Source organism: Musa acuminata, chromosome BXJ3-7 (genome assembly GCF_036884655.1).
Source record: "Musa acuminata AAA Group cultivar baxijiao chromosome BXJ3-7, Cavendish_Baxijiao_AAA, whole genome shotgun sequence".
Taxonomy (NCBI): Eukaryota; Viridiplantae; Streptophyta; class Magnoliopsida; order Zingiberales; family Musaceae; genus Musa; species Musa acuminata.
The window spans coordinates 35,089,766-35,112,861 of NC_088355.1; the positions used below are offsets into that span (position 1 = coordinate 35,089,766).

A 23,096-nucleotide genomic window follows, 5' to 3' on the forward strand; every position below is an offset into this window, starting at 1 on the left:
AAATATCATCTTGCAGTGGAATTCTCTCGATAGAGAGAAAGTGTAGGAAAAAACAGTATATGTTGGGCTGACAACAAAGGAGAGGAAACCTATGGTTTTCACACAATGTTTTTGTTTTCTAATCAACCTATAGTTTTCAACCATATGTTTTCTTTTCTAATCAGAAACATTTTCCATGTCGAAAGAAGGCACTCAATTCTTGTGAAAGAAAAACAGAAACTGGCAAAACACTTTTGTGGTGTCCATTTCAACCATTTTAGATGCATACACTAATACTGTTCTGCACGGAATTGCTTGAGCTCTTTCTTAGCTACTTTACATTGGCATCATACAGCCGTATCCTTATTATCTATTGAAAGCTATAGACACTTTGCTTACTGCATAAGACACAACAACGAGTTCAATTGCAGACCCTGCTGCTCCCATGCTGGACTGTGCTCGACATCCCCCACCATGGCCAGCCAAAACCCATCTTCATGGGCCGCTCGCCGACGCTACACCCATCGGCGGTCTCGTCGCACCTGCCTCTCTTTGGCCTCCGACTCTTGTCGCTCCCCTCTCCCCCTAAACCCTTCAGCAGCACGCCAAAAAGCTTCAGACCTTCTTCTTCGTTATCCATCTTCTCCTCTTCCGCTTCCTTCTTCTTGGTTTCTGTTTCTGATCCGTTTCCTACGCTTAATGCGGATTTTTCCTGCATCAGAACACTGAGGTTTGGCTGACTGACATCCACGAAGTTGGAGAGGGAGGCTAGGAGCTCCCGGTACTGGCGCTTGGCCTGAGCTAGCTCGGTACTGAGGATTTGGTTGTCCATCCTCAGTTTCTCGTTCTCGTGTGTGAGTTCCAGAAGATGCTCAGAGGGTGGCAGCAGGGATGCAGTGGAAGAACTGTGAGCTTCCCCGGAATTAGACAGAGGGGAAGGAGGAGGACGGTTGTTTCTGTCTGCGCTGGCTTTTCCAGCGGAAGGAAATTGTGGCAGAGCTGCCTTTCTCCGGCGGATCTTGCAGAGGAGCCTTTGCTCCCCTTGCCGGAAGTTGTCATTCGCGAACTCCCACCGTTCCGGCACCACTTTGTGAAATCCCTGCCACCAGTCATAGCCATAGCTTCAGGCAGTAAACGACAAGCACAGTTGTACCAAGTAAATATTTAGCTGGTGGATAAGAATAACATATATAAATGTAGGAAGCAGCTCCTGACATCCAAGTAAATGGAGCTTTCAGCATTATTAGCAGCTGCAGGCTGTGGACAATTAATGGTGGGTAGGGTCAAAGTTCATGTGAACAGACAGCCTCGTCTCCAAATGCAGAGAAGACAATGACTTTGATGCAACTCCATGGTTTGAAAACAAGAAGCTCAGATTTCTTTGTGAGAAGGCCTGTGGAAACTGATGCACCTCCGTCGACTTTCGTGCACTACGGCTGCAGCTTTTTAATGCATTAGCGACAGCAGAGAGGTACTTATCAACTACTCTTTCAATCACCAGCGTAGTTTTGTATATCCAATTCCACGTTGTCCAAAGAAAACTAGAAATGGGAGTCTCTGCAGAATTGTGCTTCTCTCACTCAACTCTCCGAAGATGCCAAGTTATGCGATGATTCAAGCTTTAGAGATCAACTGTAGTCTTAGAGAATAATAATAATAATAATAATAATAATAATAATAATGTTCTTTAGCAGATAAGTTTGGCCACCGACAATAACCAATGAAACAGTAGAGTATATTGGTCTTGAGTCTTCACCTAAAATGCCTGACGACGAACTCACATCGACGATTCAAATGATATTAAGCTGGCGGATTATGGATCGACAGTACAAGTCGGAGAAGAAACAGAAGAGCAGTAGAACTTACGTAGGTGTTAAGCTGGCGGACGAAACTGGAGAAGTTGTTGTGCTTGAAGTGGACGGGGAGGAGGTCTCTGGCGAACTCCACCGGCTTCCACACCACGAAGGACGTGCCGGTCTCCCCCCACGATATCACGTCGTCCGTCACGTTGTCCTCCACCATCTGGTGCGTCTTCACCAGGAACGGCGCCGGCCCGCCGCCGCCGCGGCTGCCACAGTTGTTCCTCTTCGTCATCATGCCTACCTCTTTCAAGAACTAAACCACCTTAAGACTCGTGGACTCCTTTCCTATGAGAACAAGAAGAAAACTACAGGAAGAGCGATCGACCGGTGCACTATTTGGTTGGGTTTCAGAAGGATCAAAGCGAGAAGACGAGGAGAGCGGTCAAGAACTCCCAACCCCAGCAGTAGAAACCGGTGATGATCACCCTGTGGGAGCAACCCAGACCGAGGCCGCCATCAACGTCGCTCCTCCCTGCAACACCTATCGGTCTCTCTTCTTCCATAACCCGACTCACGGAAACAAGAGAAATCATCTAACCCAAAGCCATGGAGATCCGAGGCCAATATGAAACTACGAGCCGAAGGAGAGAAAGATAGGGAGACAAAGAACCCGAGAGCAGAAGTTGCTTTTGGGCTATATGGATATAAATTCTTTTCTTTGGTGATGGGTGCAAATAGAAGTTTCCTTGCATCGCCGTAAACTTTTGGTCGCTTCCAGAGAATTCAAAGACGTAACAAAGGGAGCAAAGAAAGACAAATGCGACGGACCATCTCGTTCTTCACCTTCAGCTTTCCAAATGCTGTGCGCAACAAGACGCTCAACAATCCCAGAAAAGTGAATGCCTTTGACTTGATTTAATTTTTTGCATGCATTTACAAATAATATATATATATATATAATGATTTTTTGTTCTTAATGCTGAGAAGAAAAGAGTATGCACCACGCATGAATTGACTGTTTCCTTGTTGACCAAGACAAACATCTAAATTCGACATGTCAAACCTGATGTAGGATCGATTAACATATCAGATGTCAGTTGTGAATTAGGTCTGTAAGGTAAATGTCGATGTTCCAGGTTTCTTCCAGGAGGAAGATATTGGTAAAGTAGCAGTAGGTGGGGGGAATTCTTTTACTAAAAGAACATGACTTTGGTGCTGTGCCTACTTGCTTTGTTCCTTGGCACCCTCATCTGCTGTGGAATCTTTCTCTTACTTATTGGTATTGGCTTCTTTTCAACCAGAAACAGTGAAAAGATGATGACATCGAAAGCCAAAGGAGGGGTGGACGTGGGTGGTGCATCTACATTTCGTCAAAGGGTTTGATTGTGATGACTTGTTTTGGTGCAATGTGGAGGAAGTTTCCATTTGTTGCTGCCTCGGAGTCAACACCACAAATGGTTGGCCCTTTGGCTCATAAATTTATCTGGTCATGTATCAGACTTTATCAAGTGATGCCTTTGGTCAAAAGCTAGAGATCGATCAACTCTTTTCTTGGAGGTTTTCTTTCGAATGACTCCTATATGTGAGCTTTGCATACCTATCCACACTATATGTTTGTAATGGAACTCCAAATCTCATAGCTGTTTGCACATCAAAATTATTAGCAAGCTTTTGTCTTCCTCTCTTCTCTTTGCATCTTTTATCTTCTCTTCTTTACTAAAATCAAACTCCTACTTTCTGTGTTGATTTTGAAGGATGAAATCGATGTCCGTTGCATTCTCATGTATGTATGTATGTATGTATGTATCAGCATCACCATCCCGAAGAAATATCATTCGAAGATTGGTACGCCATTGAATGTGTCAGGAGGACGAGAAGAGATCCATCTAACATTAAATATGAATGGACTTTGTACCTCCATGCAGAAAAAAAAGTCAAAAACTGAGAAGAGTTAATCCAAAAGAGCATTAGGAAATTTTACTTGGTCTTTACGTTGCATGATGTCGAGTCCGATCAACAAAGTATACATACCTCATCTTTTCTTGACTGATGAATTTTCGGAGAAGACTTGGTCTTGTCTTCCATCTGTTGTTCCAAGAAATCTGCCTATTGTTTGGAGGTGCTTCCACAACAACATTTCAGAGTTGGGAAGGCCAAGTCTCAAAAGGACTCCCCCTCTGAAGCACAACACCATCAATGTTCGTAGTAGACCTTCAAACAGACCAAAGGCCACCATATATGATCTTGTCATTGATTGCCCTTTGCAAGCTTGTTGTAATCTCTTCTGACTAATGACAAAGGCCACTGATACAACTTCTGAGATACTGAGACAAAGGTTCACCCTTTCACTTTGTCCAAAACTGCATTGCGGTTAAACTATATGTGCTGAGGAAGGGACATATCGAAAAGGTACAATAGTGATAGGAAGAAGATTGAACATGAAGATATGGTGAAAATATAGTGATCTCTTTGACTAGGAAAATGATGCTTCTTCTTGTCATTTTGGGGCAAACTTTTACTCACACATGCAAGAAGCTAAAAACTTTGATGTTTAATTGACTTTGAACGATAAATCATGCTAATTCCTTCAATTCTATTATCTTAATCTCTTGGATGAACCGGCATCGCGAAAATGTAAACATAGCAGAAGAGTGCATTTGAATCTTCAAGCTGCCTAGTTTTCCTCTTCATTTAACTCGTTTTCTACATGTTAGACTTTGATGCACTTCATATGCTAGAAAATATATAGAGAACAACACTGGTCAAACTAAAAACAAACCATTGAAAAGTTCATCACATTCGAATATACTTTTCGTCTCAAGTCTAGAAGAACTGTACATGGACTTGGAATATCAACTGAACTATCTCAAATATTTAAACTGTACAAAAAAATTGCAGGATGATTAAAGTAGTAAAGGACAGATAGTTTTGAGACATGCGCAATCGACGAAGAAGTTACTATGATTACTTCTGTTTCCATCAGCTCTCATGAAGGATTTCAAGAAGTGTCTCATAATTTAAAGCAACTAGTGATGGCTCTTATTGCTAGCATTCCGTTCTTTTTCATTCATAAAACATTGACAGTAACTCCATTTCAGCTCCTGATCAACCAGATGCAGGCCATGTTTCAAAGTCCACCAAGATAGTAATCACATGCTGCTAGAATTGATTGCCTAAACAGAATTTCCTGAAAAGAATATCGACAAGTATGATTCAATAATAATATCAAAATATGATCAAAGCGATCCAGCTTGCACAAGAAATTACTGGACAGGAATATAATCAAAGTATAGGATCCAACCAAGGTTTTAGTAAGTTTATTTTTTGGCTCTCTTCCTCCTAATTGATCGGCTTAAGTTCTCTGCTTCAGGATCCATATCTACAAAGTTCTGATCTGACACCTCTTCAAGTGCTCCAAGATTTACCTGATTCTGAAGTAAATAAAAAATCCTAAAGTTAGTCGAAAAGAGAAGAGCAAAAACAATGAAATTTAGACAAATCGAAGGATAATGAGCTTTGCACATTGAAATTTTCTCGCAACTGCTGGATTCATTTTAAAAATACAGCACCGAACATCACGACTGGCACATGTAAGAAATTAAGCTTTTTTATGATTGTTGATTTGGGAACATAGTGAACGAGAGTTTAGACAGGGGATTTAGTATTTTGGCAGTTCTCCAATAACATTTTTGCTTTCTCCAGTGGTAAATGTAACTTGCATCAATTTTGACTAATTTTTAATGTTTTATGATAAAAAGACATTGTTCAAAGATACATCGACAGAGAAAAAGGCCTTACACTTGGAAACTGCTGTTTTGGACAGTGTGCAGGAAACTAACTCGAGCAGGATTCCTAGGATCAGTATTGATCAGATTCATCTAATCTTTCATGATCCCTAGGAACCATAAAACTATAGCTCATTGCATCATGAATGTTGTGATATGGCCTTCAAGCTTTTTGTTCATCTTAAGAAAATAAAAATAAAAATTGTCCATGTTGCTGAGGTTAATGTAGTTGTTGAGCAACACCTCTTTACACAAAATGAAATAAGGAAGAGGAAAAACATAAGTGCAGGAAGAAACAGGTTGCATCCTGCATCGACACGACTAGTTTAGCAATAGAGTCCTAACAGTTCATAATTGAAGCTCTACAATGGGGTGAAAAATTGTTAGGATAGATTTGGCAAACAGAAATCTGTCACTTCCATACCTGACCATAGAGCATGTAGTTAGAGCCTGATCCATATGCATGCCTGTCTTTCTGTGTCATTGTCGGAAACCATCCAAAAAGTTTTCTCGAACCACGATCCGTGCTATGTAATTGGTTAATGAATGATGCTTCCAGAGAATTCAGATATAGGTTGTGCTTCTCATCTGTCCATTCCATGAGCGGGGATTGTGGTATCTGAAGTACCTAGTAAGAAGATGCTTTTGTGAGGCCATGATGATTATGAAGAACGGAGAATTGGCATGAATTATATATACTACATTTTCAGAATTTGTACCACAAGAGCATGGTTTAAAGTACTACTAGTAATTTGTAAAGTTGTCAAACAAAAATGGAATACTGAAACACCAATGCAGACTAAATCGAAGACGAACACAGAACATACATACGGAAAGACAATAAAGTTTCTCCAGGTATTTGGACATCCCCTCACATCCATGGCCATTCTAACTCATCTTCTTCAAGATAAAGAGAAAAGCCAATTACCAGCCAAAACCGGAGTCCTAAGAGCGCGACAACAGTTGCCTCAATTGACATTCTATACAATGATGGATCTTTTTTCTCTTCTTTGGAGCAGATGCATAACATTGTGCATCCAAAATAGTCATACCATACCGTAGTGTCTGACAAAAACAGAGCAACATAAGGAAACCCAATCTAAATCATCTCCAAACGAGAAATTAAACTAGGTAAAATGATCCTATCCTATTCTTGGAAGTAGTCATCCTTCCGATTGTATAATTACAATATGACATAGGATGGAAATATTTACATGGTAAGTGTATATAGAACATATGAAATTACAAGGGCAAACAGTCAAGTTCGTGAGCAAGGAAATTGAATCTTAACTCGCAGATGGTTTCAATCTCAACCTGATGGAAGGTTTTGGGATAACTTGCTCTCAACTTTTCTCAGAAATGACATGCCAAACTTCTGTAATAAGCTTTTCGCACTACATCGCAGCATTATTGCACATCCATATAAAACCTACTTAGGAAAAACACGAGAACCAAAGAAGAAACAGAAGGCACAGACTCCATTACCCTTGTAGCCCTTTCCTCGTCGGCGCCGGTGCCTCTCGGCTTCCGACGCTCCGCACCCGAGACCTCCCTCGTCGCCGCCGCCGCACTACCAGGCACGGGAGCCGGAATGGGCCTCCGACCATCGTCCATTTTGAGGGATAATGAAGGAAACTATTCTCGCGTTGTTGGAGCAAGCAATCGAAGAGCAGGAAGGGGAAGCCTCCTCGGGGCACAGCTCGCACGGACCGAACTATTCAGGGAAGGAGTGAGTGGGAAGAGGCGAGGAAGGAGAAGAGTCGGATATACGAAGAAAAGAGGAAGCCTAACTCAGCCGACGTGGCTGTGCACTTTAGACGTGGAGTATCCTGGCACCTTATTCCGTGGAAGATATTTTTGCCAACCAAAAGGAATCTCGGCGAAGATGCCTTTTCCTCACCTGTTTGGCCGCCTACCCGCGTTGTTATCCGAGACGACGGCCCGGTCCCACTGAGCGGGTCCCGCGAGAGCCGCATCATTGCCTCCTGTTGCGAAAGTGGTGGTCGGACGAGTAACTTTCGACGAGAGACGCAATTAATGCACGTGCACGATCTACGAAGATCTGAATTCGGAGCCGTTGGATTTGTGGTCGAAATATTATTATTTTTCGAAAACATCACCGCAAAATGTACAGTATTGCCTCTTCGTAATTAATTGCTATACCACAACAAGCCAACTGTTTAATTAACTTAAATACCCCATTCTTATTTATGATCCCAATGGGTTTCTAACCAAACTTATCCTGTTGGCTCTGCCGTCATCTGCCCACTCTCAGAGTGACAGCTGATGTATGCTACGAGGTTGTCGACAGCGTTCTATCTTAGAGTGGCCAGGAAAACGTTAACCTGCACATAGACAATATCTGGTACTATATGATTCTTAATCAGCTTTCTAATTCATGTTTGTCATCCTATTTCCCATTCCTCGATTTGTCATAGGTCTCCAGGCCTTCGGTATATGACCAGGAAGCTGCTTAGGAGATATCTATGGCGCTGGAGCTTCTTGATAGTTCTCGGCTTATAAGGGTTTCAGTCGAGGAAGAAAACACTTTCCCCAAGGATGTTGGTAGTGTGGAATTGCTGCAACTTGAGCTCTGATCTCGAAGTCGTCATGATCGATGCAGCAGCAGCAGCGCACGAGACACAAGGTTTGTGGTAACAAGTGCATGCAGCACAGCTGCCGCGGCCTGCACGCGGTTTCCATCGCACGGCATGACGTCGCCTGCCTGCCAAGGGCGACGAGACTGGCGTCATTCTGATACCGGCCAGCAGCAGACCGCAATCCTTCATTCATCCTCATCCAGCTCTCCGGCGTTATCCATCTGCAGCATCCACGGAGACGTGCCGCGGAGTCCAACTTGCTTCGGTCCTCGTCGTCATCCACTTGATTGGCGGCCGAACGAAAACAAACATCGCCTGCAATTTTTGGCCAGAGCGTGTCTTTCTTCTTTACGTGATGGATGGCATTCGTTGGACGACGCCTGCAGACATGAGCTTTCTAGCTAGCCAGTATCAGCTAAGCTTTGTGGATATGTTGCTTCTGCCAATGATGGCATGCCTTCTGTTTCACTGAATCATATTCGAATTCTTCTTCCTTTTGCCAAGGTTTTGTTTTCTTAGTCTGTTCCTCTTATGACAGGACTACTGAAGAACAGGAAGGATTCGGGTATGGTAAGGTGAAGTTTTCTGCCCTTTAATCTTGGGTGTCTTTGTGCTAACACTATGTTTGGGTATGCATCTGCTTGGAGCTCATTGAGAAGGATACAAAACTAATCAAACCTTGAAACAGGAAAGCCAACTTTTGGGTCAGAATGGCTGGCGTCTCATTATGGTCATCCAACTACACGAAATCAGCTTGAGCAGAAACCCCCACAGAATTACGCAGAGGTCAATGTTCTCAACTGGCAAAGTTTACAGTGCCAAGTTTAGATCACTCTTGCAATCTAGAAGCAGACATGAAGTCCTTCGAAGGCTCTTCCACGATTACTTAATCGTAGTGAAGAACTACACTATCACTTTGCCTTTGGTGGATGAACTCGGACATAAAGTCGACATTGGATTGGCAAGTGTCGATCTCGCATAATCGATATCTATTAGAAGAAGGAGATGCATTAAATTGCCCTTGTTCGATGGGATAAGATGCGCTTCACCGCTTGTAATGATCAGCGGGCCTTCGTCTAGGGTTGGAATTGATCCCTCCCATGCATCCTTATCGCTTCACGGTTGCTTATCGGCAATCTCTCGCAGGTGCTCACACCGAGGAGCTTTTACACGGTTGTTTGTTGACAATAACTTGCAGGTGCTCACACCGAGGAGCTTCTTCAAGCTTCCAACTCGCCACTGATAACCCAATGACTCGATCATTACAATGTCTTCTTTATTTATTGCACTTTAAATGAGCGTGAAGCTTAAAGATCATATGTACAGTAAAAATGCTCTTTTCGAAAACAAATCTGATCTGCGGCCAACGAGGGTCAAAGCAGGTATATACAGCCATTCATATCAATGGTCAAGCAAGAAATCTTGTACAAGGATAAGGTCATACCTTTCATGGGCGAAAGAGATAACGCAGTTTCATTACAAGCTCCACTTTAGCTTTCAACACATGACCCATGCAAGCGTCAAATGGAATGTTTGTGGGTCTCGTTCGCAACCCACTTCCCCTTATCCTCGTTCCGGATTACTATAGGCGCTGGCATCGCGATGGGACCCGCCACTGACGTGGAAGATTGACCGCTTGGCCCTACCGACTTCTATATAACGAAGCCCTCGGGTCTTCGCTTTCTCATTCTAAGCCATTCCTTCCTTTCTCCTCTTATTCTCTAGCTTGTTTGAAGGGATAAGACTGGGAGAAGATGAAGCCACTGTTGCTTGCCTTCGTCTTCCTTGTCGTGCTTTCGCTCACGACCGCGCAGTCTCAGATCCTCTTTCAGGTTGACACAGTTGTTGTTGTCTCTTATTCTCAGCTTATGTTGTGGTTGAGAGTACGATCAAAAGAATGATGATGCGTCGCAGGGTTTTAACTGGGAGTCATGGAGGAAACAAGGGGGCTGGTACAACTTTCTGAGGAGCCAAGTTCCTGACATAGCCAGGGCTGGAGTTACACACGTCTGGCTACCTCCACCATCCCACTCCGTCTCGGAACAAGGTTCCACCTGTAGCCATGCAATACTTCTACGCCATCATCATCATAGTTATTTTTATAGCTTTGTTTTTATATTTCTTTATTCTTTTCCCATTTCAAATCTTTATTGGCAGCAGTTTACGATGTATTAGGTTCACATGTCTGATCCAGGCCAGGAGGAGATAACCTTGAGTTAGCTCACTCCCATCGTCATGACGGAGACGTGATAGTGCGTTTTATATATCAGATAAACCATGTAAAAAACTTAGAAAGACGGCTAGCTTTCTCACCGCTTAAATAGGATCTCTGGAGTAAATGTAGACAGGTTTTGGATAGGATTCACTTTATGACGTTGGTTGCTAGTTCTCAGTCGTTATTGGATAAACGTAGCATTAATTAGATTCCACGGTCGTTGCCTTTATGTTGCAGTACTAACCAAGAATGCAAGCAATCGACTCCATTAGGATCGTCAACTGCATGATCCTTCACCATGAGCATCTATCTTTTCTATCTCAGACGCACCGTCAAACTTCTCTTTCAGGTTACATGCCCGGTCGGCTATATGATCTCAATGCGTCAAAGTATGGAACTCGGGATGAATTAAAGTCGCTGATCGCGGCGTTCCACGACAAAGGGATCAAATGTGTGGCCGACATCGTCATCAACCACCGCTGCGCCGAGCGCAAGGATGCGAGAGGAATATACTGCATCTTCGAAGGCGGGACGAGCGACAGCCGCCTCGACTGGGGGCCGCACATGATCTGCAGCGACGACACGCAGTACTCCGATGGAACCGGAAACCGCGACACCGGCGGTGACTTCGGCGCCGCGCCCGACATCGACCACCTGAACCAACAGGTCCAGCAGGAGCTCACGGACTGGCTGAATTGGCTCAGGACTGATATCGGCTTCGACGGCTGGAGGCTCGATTTCGCCAGGGGATACTCCCCGAGCATCGCGAAAATCTACGTGAGCCATACCAGCCCCGGCTTCGTGGTTGCAGAGCTGTGGAGCTCTTTGACTTATGGCGGCGACGGGAAGCCCGCCTACGACCAAGATGGTAGCCGCCAAGAGCTGGTCAACTGGGTTCACGACGTGGGCGGTCCGGCAGCAGCGTTCGACTTCACCACCAAGGGTGTACTGCAAGCTGCGGTGCAAGGTGAGCTGTGGAGGCTGCGGGATCCCCAAGGCAAGGCGTCGGGGATGATAGGGTGGTGGCCGGAAAAGGCGGTCACATTCGTCGACAACCACGACACCGGTTCGACCCAGAAGCTGTGGCCTTTCCCTTCTGACAAGGTCATGCAAGGCTATGCTTACATTCTAACACACCCGGGGGTTCCCACCATTGTAAGTACCACGAATTTGCCTACTTCATCACTTGCAAAAGATTCATGTGCATCTGATACAAATATCGTGTTCTTGGGTGTGCAGTTCTACGATCATCTGTTCGATTGGGGACTCAAGGATGAGATCACTGGGCTGGCCGCCATTAGGACTCGCAACGGGATTCTTCCGGGCAGCACGCTGCGTATTCTAGTTGCTGATGCTGATCTCTACTTGGCTGTGATTGATGAGAAAGTTATGGTGAAGATTGGCCCGAGATACGATGTCGGAAATCTTGTTCCCGCCAACTTCCACGTAGTTGCCTCCGGTAATGGATACTGCATCTGGGAAAAGAGGTGATCGTTCCACGATGAAGAAAGGTCTTGGTGGTCGTTTCTTTGCTTTTCTTTCTCTGCATCACTGCTATAGGTAGGTTTACGTATGACCGTGGAGCTGCATGGTCTCCTAGGAATGGCAACAATTCTTGTTGTAATAGGCCAACCTGAGAAATAAAATCCAAAGCATTTGGGTCATATATTTGCGTGTGTATGTGTTTGAAAACCAGCAACAGCTGACGATGTTCTCGATAAACATTATCGGACTAAAAATCCGAATCGGGTTCGAAACGGATTCGGATGTAATGGCAGCTGCCCGATTCGGATGTTGAAGCACGGAGAGCGACTGACGATGGTCCTCACGCACCAGTGGATTACGATGCTGACATTATTTGTCATGTTGACTGGCCCATTAGTGCAGGTTAACAGGAATCAGTCAACTTCCAGTCGATGACAGCTGGTCCGTCGGGAGAATGGAAAGGTCTACGTGGATAAAAAGTTTGACTTGTAGACTAAAGTCAGCCTGATTCACGTTGGCTCGAGGTCAAAAACTTCACCGTGGAAACTCCGCGCAGTACACCACACCGCCTGTCAAGCACCCACTGGATACTATCCGGCGTGTCACATCCACCACCATCTCCACCAAAGTTTTTGTGCCACTTTCACCCATCACTTTTTATCCACGTCAGCATCTTTCCAGATCCAACGTCTCAAATCTTACAGAAGTGAATGGGGTCCATCGGCGGATCCGTGTTCCACATTCTTATGGCGGATTTCGCAAAGCGGGCGTCGGGATATATCCAATCTCGCTTTGGAAGACGTCGGACAGGTAAGTATAGAATGGATGGATCTGCGTGTGCTAATTTGTCGCCTCGCCTAGGTTCGGGTACGAACGCTCACGAAAGAGACGCGGGTCCAGGTGCGAGTTGTGTCACTTGCACACATGATTGCCTCGTTGAAGCATCGATTCGTGCTCAGTTCACCGAATTAAGACGCGATCCGCCAAACGAACAGTGCCATTTCAGACCCACCATTGCGGGACGACCAGCAGCCACCCGTTGCGTAAACGCCCCCAAAAACTAAAACGGCGCAGCAATAATCACAGATTAAATAGGTAGGTTGTTAGGAATATTCTGATTTTGTCTTAATAATACACGGTCGAGTCGACCAAATAGCTCAAGCCCAATTCTGGATTAAATCTGTCATTTTGGAGTTAAATCCAGGTTATTGATGATCAATTACCAGCATATTTTTACTAATTGACACTTCCAATCATCGATTTCAATAAATCGAAGTTTTGCTGATTTGATCCTTATATCTTATCAGGTTATTAAGCTGGAATAATGGATTTCTCATAAATCATGTTGAGATTTTATTGAGCGATGTGCACCACGTGCTTCCCATCCCTACAATTTTTCTCCGCGTTGAACATGTGATCGATAGCTCCGAGACCAACAGATAAATCAGACGCTCCACCCACACTGAGAGGAGCCAAGTGTATCCGCGTGAGTCTTCTTACGTAACCTATGACGTGATACTCTCCCCGCGCTTTATATACCCACTCCAACGCTCTTCTCTCGACTTGAACACAGTCCACTCTCGTAGCAGCTGCTCGACAAAGCTCAAGCGACCTGCGACAGGCTCATCTCAGCTTCCATGGTGGCAAAGAAGGATCGCCTCCAACTCCACACCGCCCTCTCCTCGGATCCCCAACGAGTCATCGCCAAAGAAGGGCCGAGCGACCGCGACCATCAGCCTTCCGGCGCTCCTTACTCCCGCATCTCGCGCGAGCAGGAGCAGTCCATCATCATCGCCTCACTGATCCACGTCGTCTCCGGCCACCCCCCGGAGGTCCCACTTGCCAGCACCTGCGGTGTATGTGGCATTGCCGGATGCCTGGGCTGCGACTTCTTCGTCTCCGCCGCGGATAACGAGGACGCGACGCCGCCTGCAACCTCGGAGATCACTGATGGGAGTGGCGAGAATCAGGTAAAGAGGAGGAAGAAGAAAAACAAGTACCGAGGCGTGCGACAACGGCCGTGGGGGAAGTGGGCGGCGGAGATACGGGACCCCAGGCGAGCGGTGCGGAAGTGGCTGGGGACGTTCAACACCGCGGAGGAGGCGGCGCGGGCGTACGACATGGCCGCCATCGAGTTCCGTGGTGCGAGGGCCAAGCTCAACTTTCCTTTCCCGGAGCAACCTCCGGCGCTAGGCGGAGACCAGGGGACTAGCCAGTCCACCTCGCTGTCTTCTTCCCATCAGCCGCAGCAGCAGGGATTTGGCGCGCAGCAGAAACAGCAAGTCGTAATGGATCATCAAGGTCAGGAACTGATCGATCTATGGGCAGGGATTCAGGACCTGATGGCACTGGACGACGAAGAGCTCTACAATGGTTCTAGCTAGCTAGAGCAAGTCAAAATTCATCCGTTGACTAAAATCAATGTCACTGATATGTCATAGGAATCTGGAATGGTTTTAATCGTGTTCCGGATGTAAAATACTTCAGCTGATTATTATTATTCTTTTAAGAGTCGGAAGAAATTAATTGATCGATGGAAGGAAGAGTGTGAGAAATAAGGATGAGGTGGATCAGTGTTTGACCCGCGTCGAGTGCGATTCGACCGCGTCGGTGGCTCCCATGGCGTATGATGTCTGGGAAAGATCAGGCGGTCGCCATCGCGAGGTTCCGGAATCGGGTCCCACGGCAACACTTACTGAGTCCGGTGGTAGTCTATCCGTCACGTTGTTGTGGTCACACCTACCAAGCAAACGAGGACCGCTGGTATGTTACGCTGAAGGTGAACGCTCTTAACGTGGGCGCTCAGTTCTGTGGGAAACGATTCGCCAATAAAACAATTTCTTTCCTTTTTATTTATTTTTATAATAAATAACTACAAATATTCTTCCTCCAAATCTTTTTTTCTTAAAAAAAATTAGAATTCCATAAGTTAATATTTATATTTTTTATTTTAACAAATAAAATAAAATAATATTTTCTTTTTAAATTTTTTTTCTTAACACCACAAATTTTGTGAATCCGTCATTACCTTAGGAATCAAATATTTCATAAAAAAATAATAATTAAAAAATAATAATTTTATAAGTTTTTCATCTAATGCTGATTATCAGCTAATGTTATCTCGACTCTTGATATATATTAAATTTGAATCATTTATCTTTTATGCTTATACTAATATCGAGAGGGACTCTTGATTTAGTTCATCTAACACTTAAGTTAGTATATTACGAGATAAATAAGAGAAAAATTATCATAATCCGATACGATAGAATAACTTGTCTTGTTATCTCATCAAACCAAGTATTAAAAAGAGAATTTAAACTTTAAATATCATATTCATCTTTTTATACTCGAGCGGTTAATAAAATATTTTTTAAAAAAATAACTAAATATTTTTTATTTTTTATCGTGGCTAACATGATGTATTTGTCCATTAGTACTTGCTCAATGAGAACCAATAGTCCTCATATTAATTGAGAAAAAAAATATATAAATAAATGATTAATTCGATATTCTTGTGGAAGGAGAAGGTACATCATCATGCACAACCTTTACTCGATGCAAATGCCATCATTGAACAATATTATTACTATTATTTTCAATAGCATGCAATTGGAATAACACTATTAATCAATCATGGAAAAGTTCCGATTTATGATTCATCATGATATCACTGGCCTTAGAAATTTCGTAAAATAGGAAACAAACAAAGCTCTCGATGAAAGACAAATAAAATGACTCGTTCTATTAGGATAATAGAGTATGCATGGATGAACTTTGCAACGCTACGACAGGTTGGTAAAGTAAGACTGCAAGTCTCCAAAGCAGCAACAGACACACTGCAGTAACATTTGCTTTAAAATTCCCTTACCCTGATAATGATGATGAGAGACAAAGGAAGACACAACCCTAAAGCCTACCTTCATGCCCTACTTTGACTGCTAATCCAACATCACCTGGATAATATATCCATTGTCATTTCCAACACTCGTCGTGGATTTAAGTTAAGTCCTAGTGCTCAGACACCTCTCTCTCTCTCTCTCTCTCACTCTCTATCTATCTATCTAATCTCTTTTCAGCGTGTCAAATCTTATTTCCAGCCTAGCGATATCAGAACGCTGCCACATTAAAGCCTCGAGAGCAGACATCACTGCATTTATGATTAGTGTACTGTGCTGCATCTTCTCCGTCCGCTTGAGGGGAAAGGGTAGAAGAGAAGATTAAAAAAAAAAAATTCAAAGTTCTGTCACCAAAAACACATAAAAAATCGGAATAAAATTAATATAATTCGATAAATCTCTATCTATATTTATGAAAATAAAATAAAATATTAATATATAAATTTAATTATAAGATTATTGAATTATACTTATTTAATTATGAGTTTTCTTCTTCACTTTATTTCTTTAATTATACTAATTTAATTATGATTTATATAACTACAATGAATTATACTCATTTAATCCAACTAACTCTTTCAATTTTTTTAGATTTTTTAAAATCATCGTCACAAAAAAAAACTATTTTATGCAACGATCTTAAGACTCAAAATATATTTACAAAAATAAATCTCAATTCACTAAAAAGTTTCAATTTAATTAAGACTCTAGTAAGTAATTTGAATATACTTAACTCTTAAAAAGACTTACCAATCATAACAATCTCTACCTCAGTCAGTCTTTTTTTTTTTTTTAGCTTCTATAAAAATTGAATCATTAGTTTGAAGAATTCATTACAACTATACAGACCAAATCACCTGTCACCTAATTTTAATAAGCTTATCACTGTATCATATGCAATTGAACTGAATAAGTGATGCTACTTATTTCTGAAGAAAGATATTAATTTCATCGTCTTACCACGATTAGATTTTTTTCCGTACAATCACCTACATTTAGAAAATCATGAATATCATCATTATTTTTTATACTATAAATGAAGCTCCTGTCTTATGTACTTATTATTTTTTATTGACTCTTTCAGATTTTTATTGTATTAATATAATATTTCTTTCATTAGAATCATGCAATCCAATTTTCAGAACTCTACCTCTAGCCTTATACTCGTAACCTTAAGAATATAAAAAGACTCAAAAAAATTTAATTTATTTTTGTATCATTGGAACATAAGCTATATCCACTAAAGTATCTAGTGCTCCATCAATCATTACTAACACCCATGACCTCCACAGAAAAGCCATCACATAAACTTAGCTTACTAGTAATTTTGTCATTCAATGAATCAAAACAATCATAGCAATCATAAGTAACACAAGTAGAATATAAAAACTAACCCTTTTAGAAAGATATACCGTTACCTTTGGTATTGGTCATAACGTCTCCATCACCAACTATCACTTGAGAGCACTCATTGTTTTTTCTCTCTATTTCTTTTTCTCAAATAATTTTACATTATATGTTTGTACTCTTTGCATTTATAACATTGAACATTATCGAATGATTTATTTGTTAATCTTGACTCATCGCACTAAAATCTACCCTTATTAGAAAATCTTTTTTATCGACCTCCACCCCAAGTAACTAATATCTCACCATCCATATTTTCATATTTATCTTTTTTTCTTAATATCATGAGACACTCAAACTTTTTTAACTTGTTCTAGAGTTACTATATCTCTACAAAGCTATCATACGAGTCAACAAATGATATAAGAAGCAATAGTATATTATCTTTTTCATCAATCTTTACATCAATTTTTTTCGATTGATCTATTATTTTTTTTTGAATATGTTTATATGCTCCGCTAAGTCTCCACCTTCCTCTATCCTTAGCTTATATAACTTTTACATCAGAAGCGAATTATTAGTTAAGTTTTTTTTAGATAAAACTTTTATAAATTATCCCAAATGACCACAGTAGAGTCACCATCAATAAAATTATTGATAATATTATTAGCAATACAAAGATAAATAGTACACACTTTACCTTAAGCTAATTCCAATCTTCATCTCACATCTTTTTTGGTTTGTCTATGTATTCCTTCTAAGGTTCTTACTAAGCCTTACTGAACAAGAACAATGTGCCTTTATAAGTTTTATATATTTTATATAAATCTATATATATGGTATTTTATATAATATTTTTATATATTTATATTTTTCGATTTTGTTTATGCTTTACATAACATATAAAAAAACTTACAATATGCTTAGTAGCTCTATTTTGATTAACTTTTATGATCATTTTAGTCATATAAACATAAATTACATGTCGTCAACATGCATAGAAAAATTGCCTAAAAATAGACTAATCATGTAATCATTTTATAAGTTTTTTAACTTCACGGAGTGATGTGAGTATTAGTCGGTATAGCACCCTAGAGCTATTATGGTAGCATATGACTAGATAGACATTTGAGGTATTATCTAAAGTTGGTTCATTGTCTTGTTTATTATATAGGCACTTGTGAGGACTTTTAGTCATGGTGGATTATCTTAGACCTTTTGTCACATGATTCCTAGTTAAATGTTTTCTCTAATTTGTCTTCTATTTTACAAGTCCTTATATGATCATAAGAGATTTTGGAGAGATTGATCCTTTACGGATAAACACTTAAGGGTGTTGCATGACTGTTAGGACTCTATCTAGGAGAGTCCTAATTGAGAGGGATATTCTGTTAGGACTCTAGCTAGGAGAGTCCTAATTGAGAGGGACACTCTGTTAGGACTATAACTAGGAGAGTCCTAATTGAAAGAGACATTCTGTTAGGAGGTTTTTCTTAGAGAAGAATTAGGAGTTGTAAGGGAAAAGGAGTCTTGAGTATGAGTCATATTAGGAGTTGGTTAGAAGTAAGGGTCTTAAGTAGGAGTCCTATTATGAGTTAGGGTTTAGAAGCCCTATAATAGCCATGTATTCCTTCTCTTTTCATAGGCAATAGATGAATCTTTTCTACAGCCTTTGAGCAGCAACTTGGAGGGAGGAACCCAATATAGAGTTCCAAGGAGGTCGATCCCCTAAAGAGATCAATCCCAAGTTTAGAATCTACAAGGGTTCTAACACCTAGTATCAGAGCAGCGTTCTTGGCGTCTCGCTGCCCTTCCACAGCCATCCATCAACCCTCCACAACCATCTAAAGCAATTCCCACAATTGCTTAAAAGATCATCGTCGAATTCCGCCATCATCTCCACCACTGCAGATCATCCTTTGATCTCCCCGTGAATTGCAACAGGTTCTGGTTTCCTACCTTACTACTGCTGCAATTTATTTATCCCTATCCGAAAATCCAAAAAAAAAAAAATCATTCCTATATTGTTGCAAATTTTCATCGTAAGTTGTTGAAATTTTTCGACGAGAATTCTGCTATCGTAACTTACACCAATTTTCTTGCTGTTATTGCCAAAATTTTCTTGATGGACATCCTTGCTATCATATAAACTGGGATATTGCTGTTAAATCTCTCCTCAAATCTCTCAAATTTTTTGTGGAGATTTCGTCGAGAAACCGCTGTTTCTTCGACGATAATTCTGCTCTTACAAGACAACACAATTCTACAGCAAACTTTCATTGATTTATATCAAACCTATACATGCCTTTAACCCGTCAACAAAAGAGAGATCTTAACATCACAGATTTGGAGTCATATACTATGACATCTGAGGAGGCAATCAATGCTAAATTTGAAACCTTTGAGGCACGAATGGAGGATAAGATTCGGACTCTCCTTACCGAATTCAGTTTGGGCCGACCACCAAGCCCGAAGAAATCACATCAAGGAGAGAGCTCTAACTAATCACATCATGCCCAAAGAGATGACTTCCAAGAGAGGGGAGGCTCTATGAACGACCCAAATTATTCGCGCATGAGAGTGGACTTCCCTATATGGGAAGAAGGAGACCCAATTGGTTGGATCTCGCACGCGGAGCGATATTTTCGGTACCATAAAACTACAGATGCATCCATGGTGGAAATTGCAGCTATACATCTTGAAGGGGATGCCATGCAATGGTTTGACTGGTTTGAACACACTTATAGAGCCCTTTCATGGTGACAATTCAAAGAAAGACTACTGATCCGCTTCGGACCAATTTATTACGAGAACATTGACGGACAATTAGCAAAGATCCGACAAACCTCCACCATTCAGGAGTACCAAACTAGGTTTCAAAAGGTTATCTAATCAAACTCGTAATTGGTCTGAAAAATAGTTATTGGAGACTTTATTGAGGGCTTAAAGTCGGAGATCCGGGGAGAAGTTAAGGCGCGACAATCATACACGCTTATGGCAGCCATCTCTTTCGCACGACTTCAAGAAGAGCGATTGAACCATGAAGCCCGGAGGACAAGGATCACTCCATGACCTACAATACTAAAGCCCTCAGCCCCCCCTACTATCAACCGAGTCCCTGCACCGAAAAGGTTAACAAGAGAAGAACTTCGGGAGCGATATGCGAAGGGGTTATGTTGGCATTGTGACGAGCCGTGGAGCCACGAGCATCGCTGTAAAAAAGGTAGACTTCTTATGATTGAAGTAGTAGAAGAAGAGGTCATTGAACATCTAGAAGAGAGCCTTGAACATGAAGAAGAAGATATGGAAGAAGAGCCACAGCCGACCGACATTACGGTACACGCACTAGCCGGCTACTCAAATCCGCAAACGATGAAAGTTGGAGGCCTTCTCAAACAACAACCGATCACTATTCTCATCGACACGGGTAGCACTAATAACTTCCTTAATAGTAAGGTTGCTGCTCGGATGGCACTGCATATTGAAGGTTGCAGCAAGTTCAATGTAAAGGTTGCCGATGGCAGAATCCTAAAGTGCGACTAAAGATGCTCGCAGGTGAAACTATTACTGCAAGACCAAGAAATTATCACCGATTTCTTCCTCCTACCAATCGATGACTATAAGGCAGTGCTTGGTATCGAATGACTGACTACACTAGGTGATGTCTCTTGGAACTTTTCTAAATTAATTATAAAATTCTACTGTAAGGGCAAACAGATCATCCTACGCGGGAAGCGCGGAAGCAACGTTACCACTGTTTCGACCCAATGAATGGAGAAAGTTTTACACAAGATAAATGGTGCCTTTTTGATGCACCTCCAGCAGCAACCAGAGGGGAAGAAAATAGAATTTGAAGATCAAAATCTTGCCCAATTGCTTACTGAATTTGCCGACATATTTGCTGAACTGCGCGGTCTTCCTCCTTCTCGACAACATGACCATCGAATTCCAATCCTTCCGGGCAAGCCACCAGCGAACACTCGACCATACCGATATCCTCACCTCCAGAAAGATGAAATTGAAAAGATCGTAAAGGAGATACTTGAAACAAGGGTGATTCGACCAAGTTGCAGCCCCTATTCCTTACCGGTGCTACTTGTACGTAAGAAGGACGGAACTTGGCGGATGTGCATCGACTACCGAGCTTTAAATGGCATCATCGTCAAGGACAAATACCCAATACCAGTGGTGGATGAACTTCTTGATGAATTGAAAGGAGGTTGAGTCTTCACGAAGTTGGACCTCCGATCCGGTTACCACCAAATTCGGGTATGTGACGATGACATTACAAAAACTGCATTTCGCACACATTATGGCCATTATGAATTCTTGGTAATGCCTTTTGGACTCACTAATGCTCCTTCAACCTTTCAAAGTCTCATGAATGATATATTTCGGAGTTTTCTTCGTAAATTTGTGCTGGTATTTTTCGATGATATTCTCGTTTACAACCCTTCTCTTGAGACTCACTTTCAGCATTTACGGATTGTTTTGACGATCCTTCGGGAGAATACTCTTTTTGTTAAGCAACCAAAGTGCAGCTTTTTCCAGCAAAAAGTAGAGTACCTTGGGCATATAATATTAGAAGAAGGAGTGGCGGTAGACCCAACAAAAATTAAGGCAATGCAAGGCTGACCGAAACCTACAAACGTGAAATTACTACGGGGGTTCCTTGGACTAACGGGCTACTACCGAAAATTTGTTAAGGACTATGGGAAGATCAGTGCACCACTCACTTCTTTACTGAAAAAAGATGATTTCTAATGGTCGGACAAAGCCTCTGCTGCCTTCGACAAACTTAAAGCAGCTATGACAACGACGCCGGTGCTTGCGCTACCAGATTTCAATAGACCCTTCATCATTGAGGCCGACGCATCTGGAGTCAGAATTGGAGCCGTTCTCATACAAAATGGTCGACCACTCGCATACACTAGCAAGACATTATCTCCCTCCCATCAAAGCATGTCAGTATATGATAAGGAGATGCTTGCCATTGTACACGCAGTAACGAGGTGGAGACCCTACCTGATCGGTCGGCGATTTCAAATTAAAACTGACCATAAAAGCCTCAAGTACTTTTTGGAGCAAAAGATATCATCCCTTGAGCAGCAAAAATGGGTAACCAAACTTCTTGGATTTGATTATGAAATTATTTACAAAAAGGGGAAAGAAAACGTTATTGCAGATGCACTCTCACGGCTACCTGAACAAGCTAAGGTTTCAGCCAACTCCCTTCCTACCACCAGTCTCCTCGAGGACATTAGGGAAGAATGGAAGAAGGATACAGAGATCAACAAGATCATAAAAAAATTGGAGGAGAATCCAAGTGCAATAGCCCACTACACCTGGGATTCGAGGGATTTACGCTACAAAGGTCGCATTGTGCTTATACCTGACTCCCCTTGCATCGCAATCATCTTGCATGAAATGCACTCTATACCTTCAGTAGGGCACTCTGGATTCCTAAGAACCTACAAAAGAGTGAAGTAAAATTTTTATTGGAGAGGGATGAAAAAAATTATTGCTGAATATGTGGCACAATGTGATGTATGTCAACAGAACGAGGGTGAAACTGTGGCAAATCAAGGGAAGCTACAACCACTACCCATACCAGACTCAGTGTAGACTGATATCTCCATGGACTTTACTGAAGGGCTGCCATCTTCCAAAGGTAAAAGCACGATTCTCGTGGTGGTTGATCGACTTACGAAATATGCTCATTTTTGTGCTGTGAGAAATCCCTACACTACTGCTAGTATTGCCCAGATTTTTATAGAAAATATTGTTAAACTGCATGGGATGCCAAGGTCCATCGTAAGTGATCGTGACAGGATCTTCACTAGTAAATTTTAAACCGAGTTATTTTAGTTACAAGGCACCAAACTCAAGATGAGCATAGCATATCATCCACAAACTGACGGCCAAACAGAGGTGGTAAATAGGTGCTTAGAGATGTACCTCAAGTGTTTCGCTAGCGACCGACC

General features: G+C 42.0%; 4 protein-coding genes across 7 annotated transcripts; 2 read left to right on the forward strand and 2 right to left on the reverse strand.

The window, feature by feature from the left end:
* Window positions 1-220: 220 nt before the first annotated feature.
* On the reverse strand, window positions 221-2,631 carry LOC103992209 (heat stress transcription factor B-1). Of its 3 annotated transcripts, none has more exons than XM_009411825.3 (3): window positions 2,167-2,631; window positions 1,846-2,078; window positions 221-1,078 (listed from the first exon to the last, which is right to left on the reverse strand). In XM_009411825.3, the coding sequence occupies exons 2-3, from the start codon at window positions 2,074-2,076 to the stop codon at window positions 401-403; spliced, it is 909 nt and encodes a 302-aa protein (XP_009410100.2). In that variant the 5' UTR covers window positions 2,077-2,078; window positions 2,167-2,631; the 3' UTR covers window positions 221-400. The 3 variants fall into 3 exon arrangements, with proteins under 3 accessions (XP_009410100.2, XP_009410099.2, XP_018684735.2); XM_009411824.3 differs by having other exon boundaries at window positions 1,846-2,126; window positions 2,239-2,628; XM_018829190.2 differs by having other exon boundaries at window positions 1,846-2,627.
* A 1,909-nt stretch (window positions 2,632-4,540) lies between these two features.
* Window positions 4,541-7,349, reverse strand: LOC135642331 (uncharacterized). 2 transcript variants are annotated; one of them, XM_065158399.1, is made up of 4 exons: window positions 7,052-7,349; window positions 5,991-6,185; window positions 5,083-5,212; window positions 4,541-4,968 (listed from the first exon to the last, which is right to left on the reverse strand). In XM_065158399.1, exons 1-3 carry the CDS (start codon window positions 7,178-7,180, stop codon window positions 5,099-5,101), a joined length of 438 nt encoding a protein of 145 aa, XP_065014471.1. In that variant the 5' UTR covers window positions 7,181-7,349; the 3' UTR covers window positions 4,541-4,968; window positions 5,083-5,098. The 2 variants fall into 2 exon arrangements, with proteins under 2 accessions (XP_065014471.1, XP_065014470.1); XM_065158398.1 differs by having other exon boundaries at window positions 5,991-6,194.
* Window positions 7,350-9,840: 2,491 nt separating this feature from the next.
* On the forward strand, window positions 9,841-12,045 carry LOC135642852 (alpha-amylase isozyme 3D-like). The gene is made up of 4 exons (XM_065159332.1): window positions 9,841-9,998; window positions 10,081-10,213; window positions 10,731-11,536; window positions 11,621-12,045. The coding sequence occupies exons 1-4, from the start codon at window positions 9,921-9,923 to the stop codon at window positions 11,870-11,872; spliced, it is 1,269 nt and encodes a 422-aa protein (XP_065015404.1). The 5' UTR covers window positions 9,841-9,920; the 3' UTR covers window positions 11,873-12,045.
* Window positions 12,046-13,431: 1,386 nt separating this feature from the next.
* Window positions 13,432-14,403, forward strand: LOC103992213 (ethylene-responsive transcription factor ERF109). The gene has a single exon (XM_009411830.3). The coding sequence runs from the start codon at window positions 13,504-13,506 to the stop codon at window positions 14,248-14,250; it is 747 nt and encodes a 248-aa protein (XP_009410105.2). The 5' UTR covers window positions 13,432-13,503; the 3' UTR covers window positions 14,251-14,403.
* The last annotated feature ends 8,693 nt before the right edge of the window (window positions 14,404-23,096 follow it).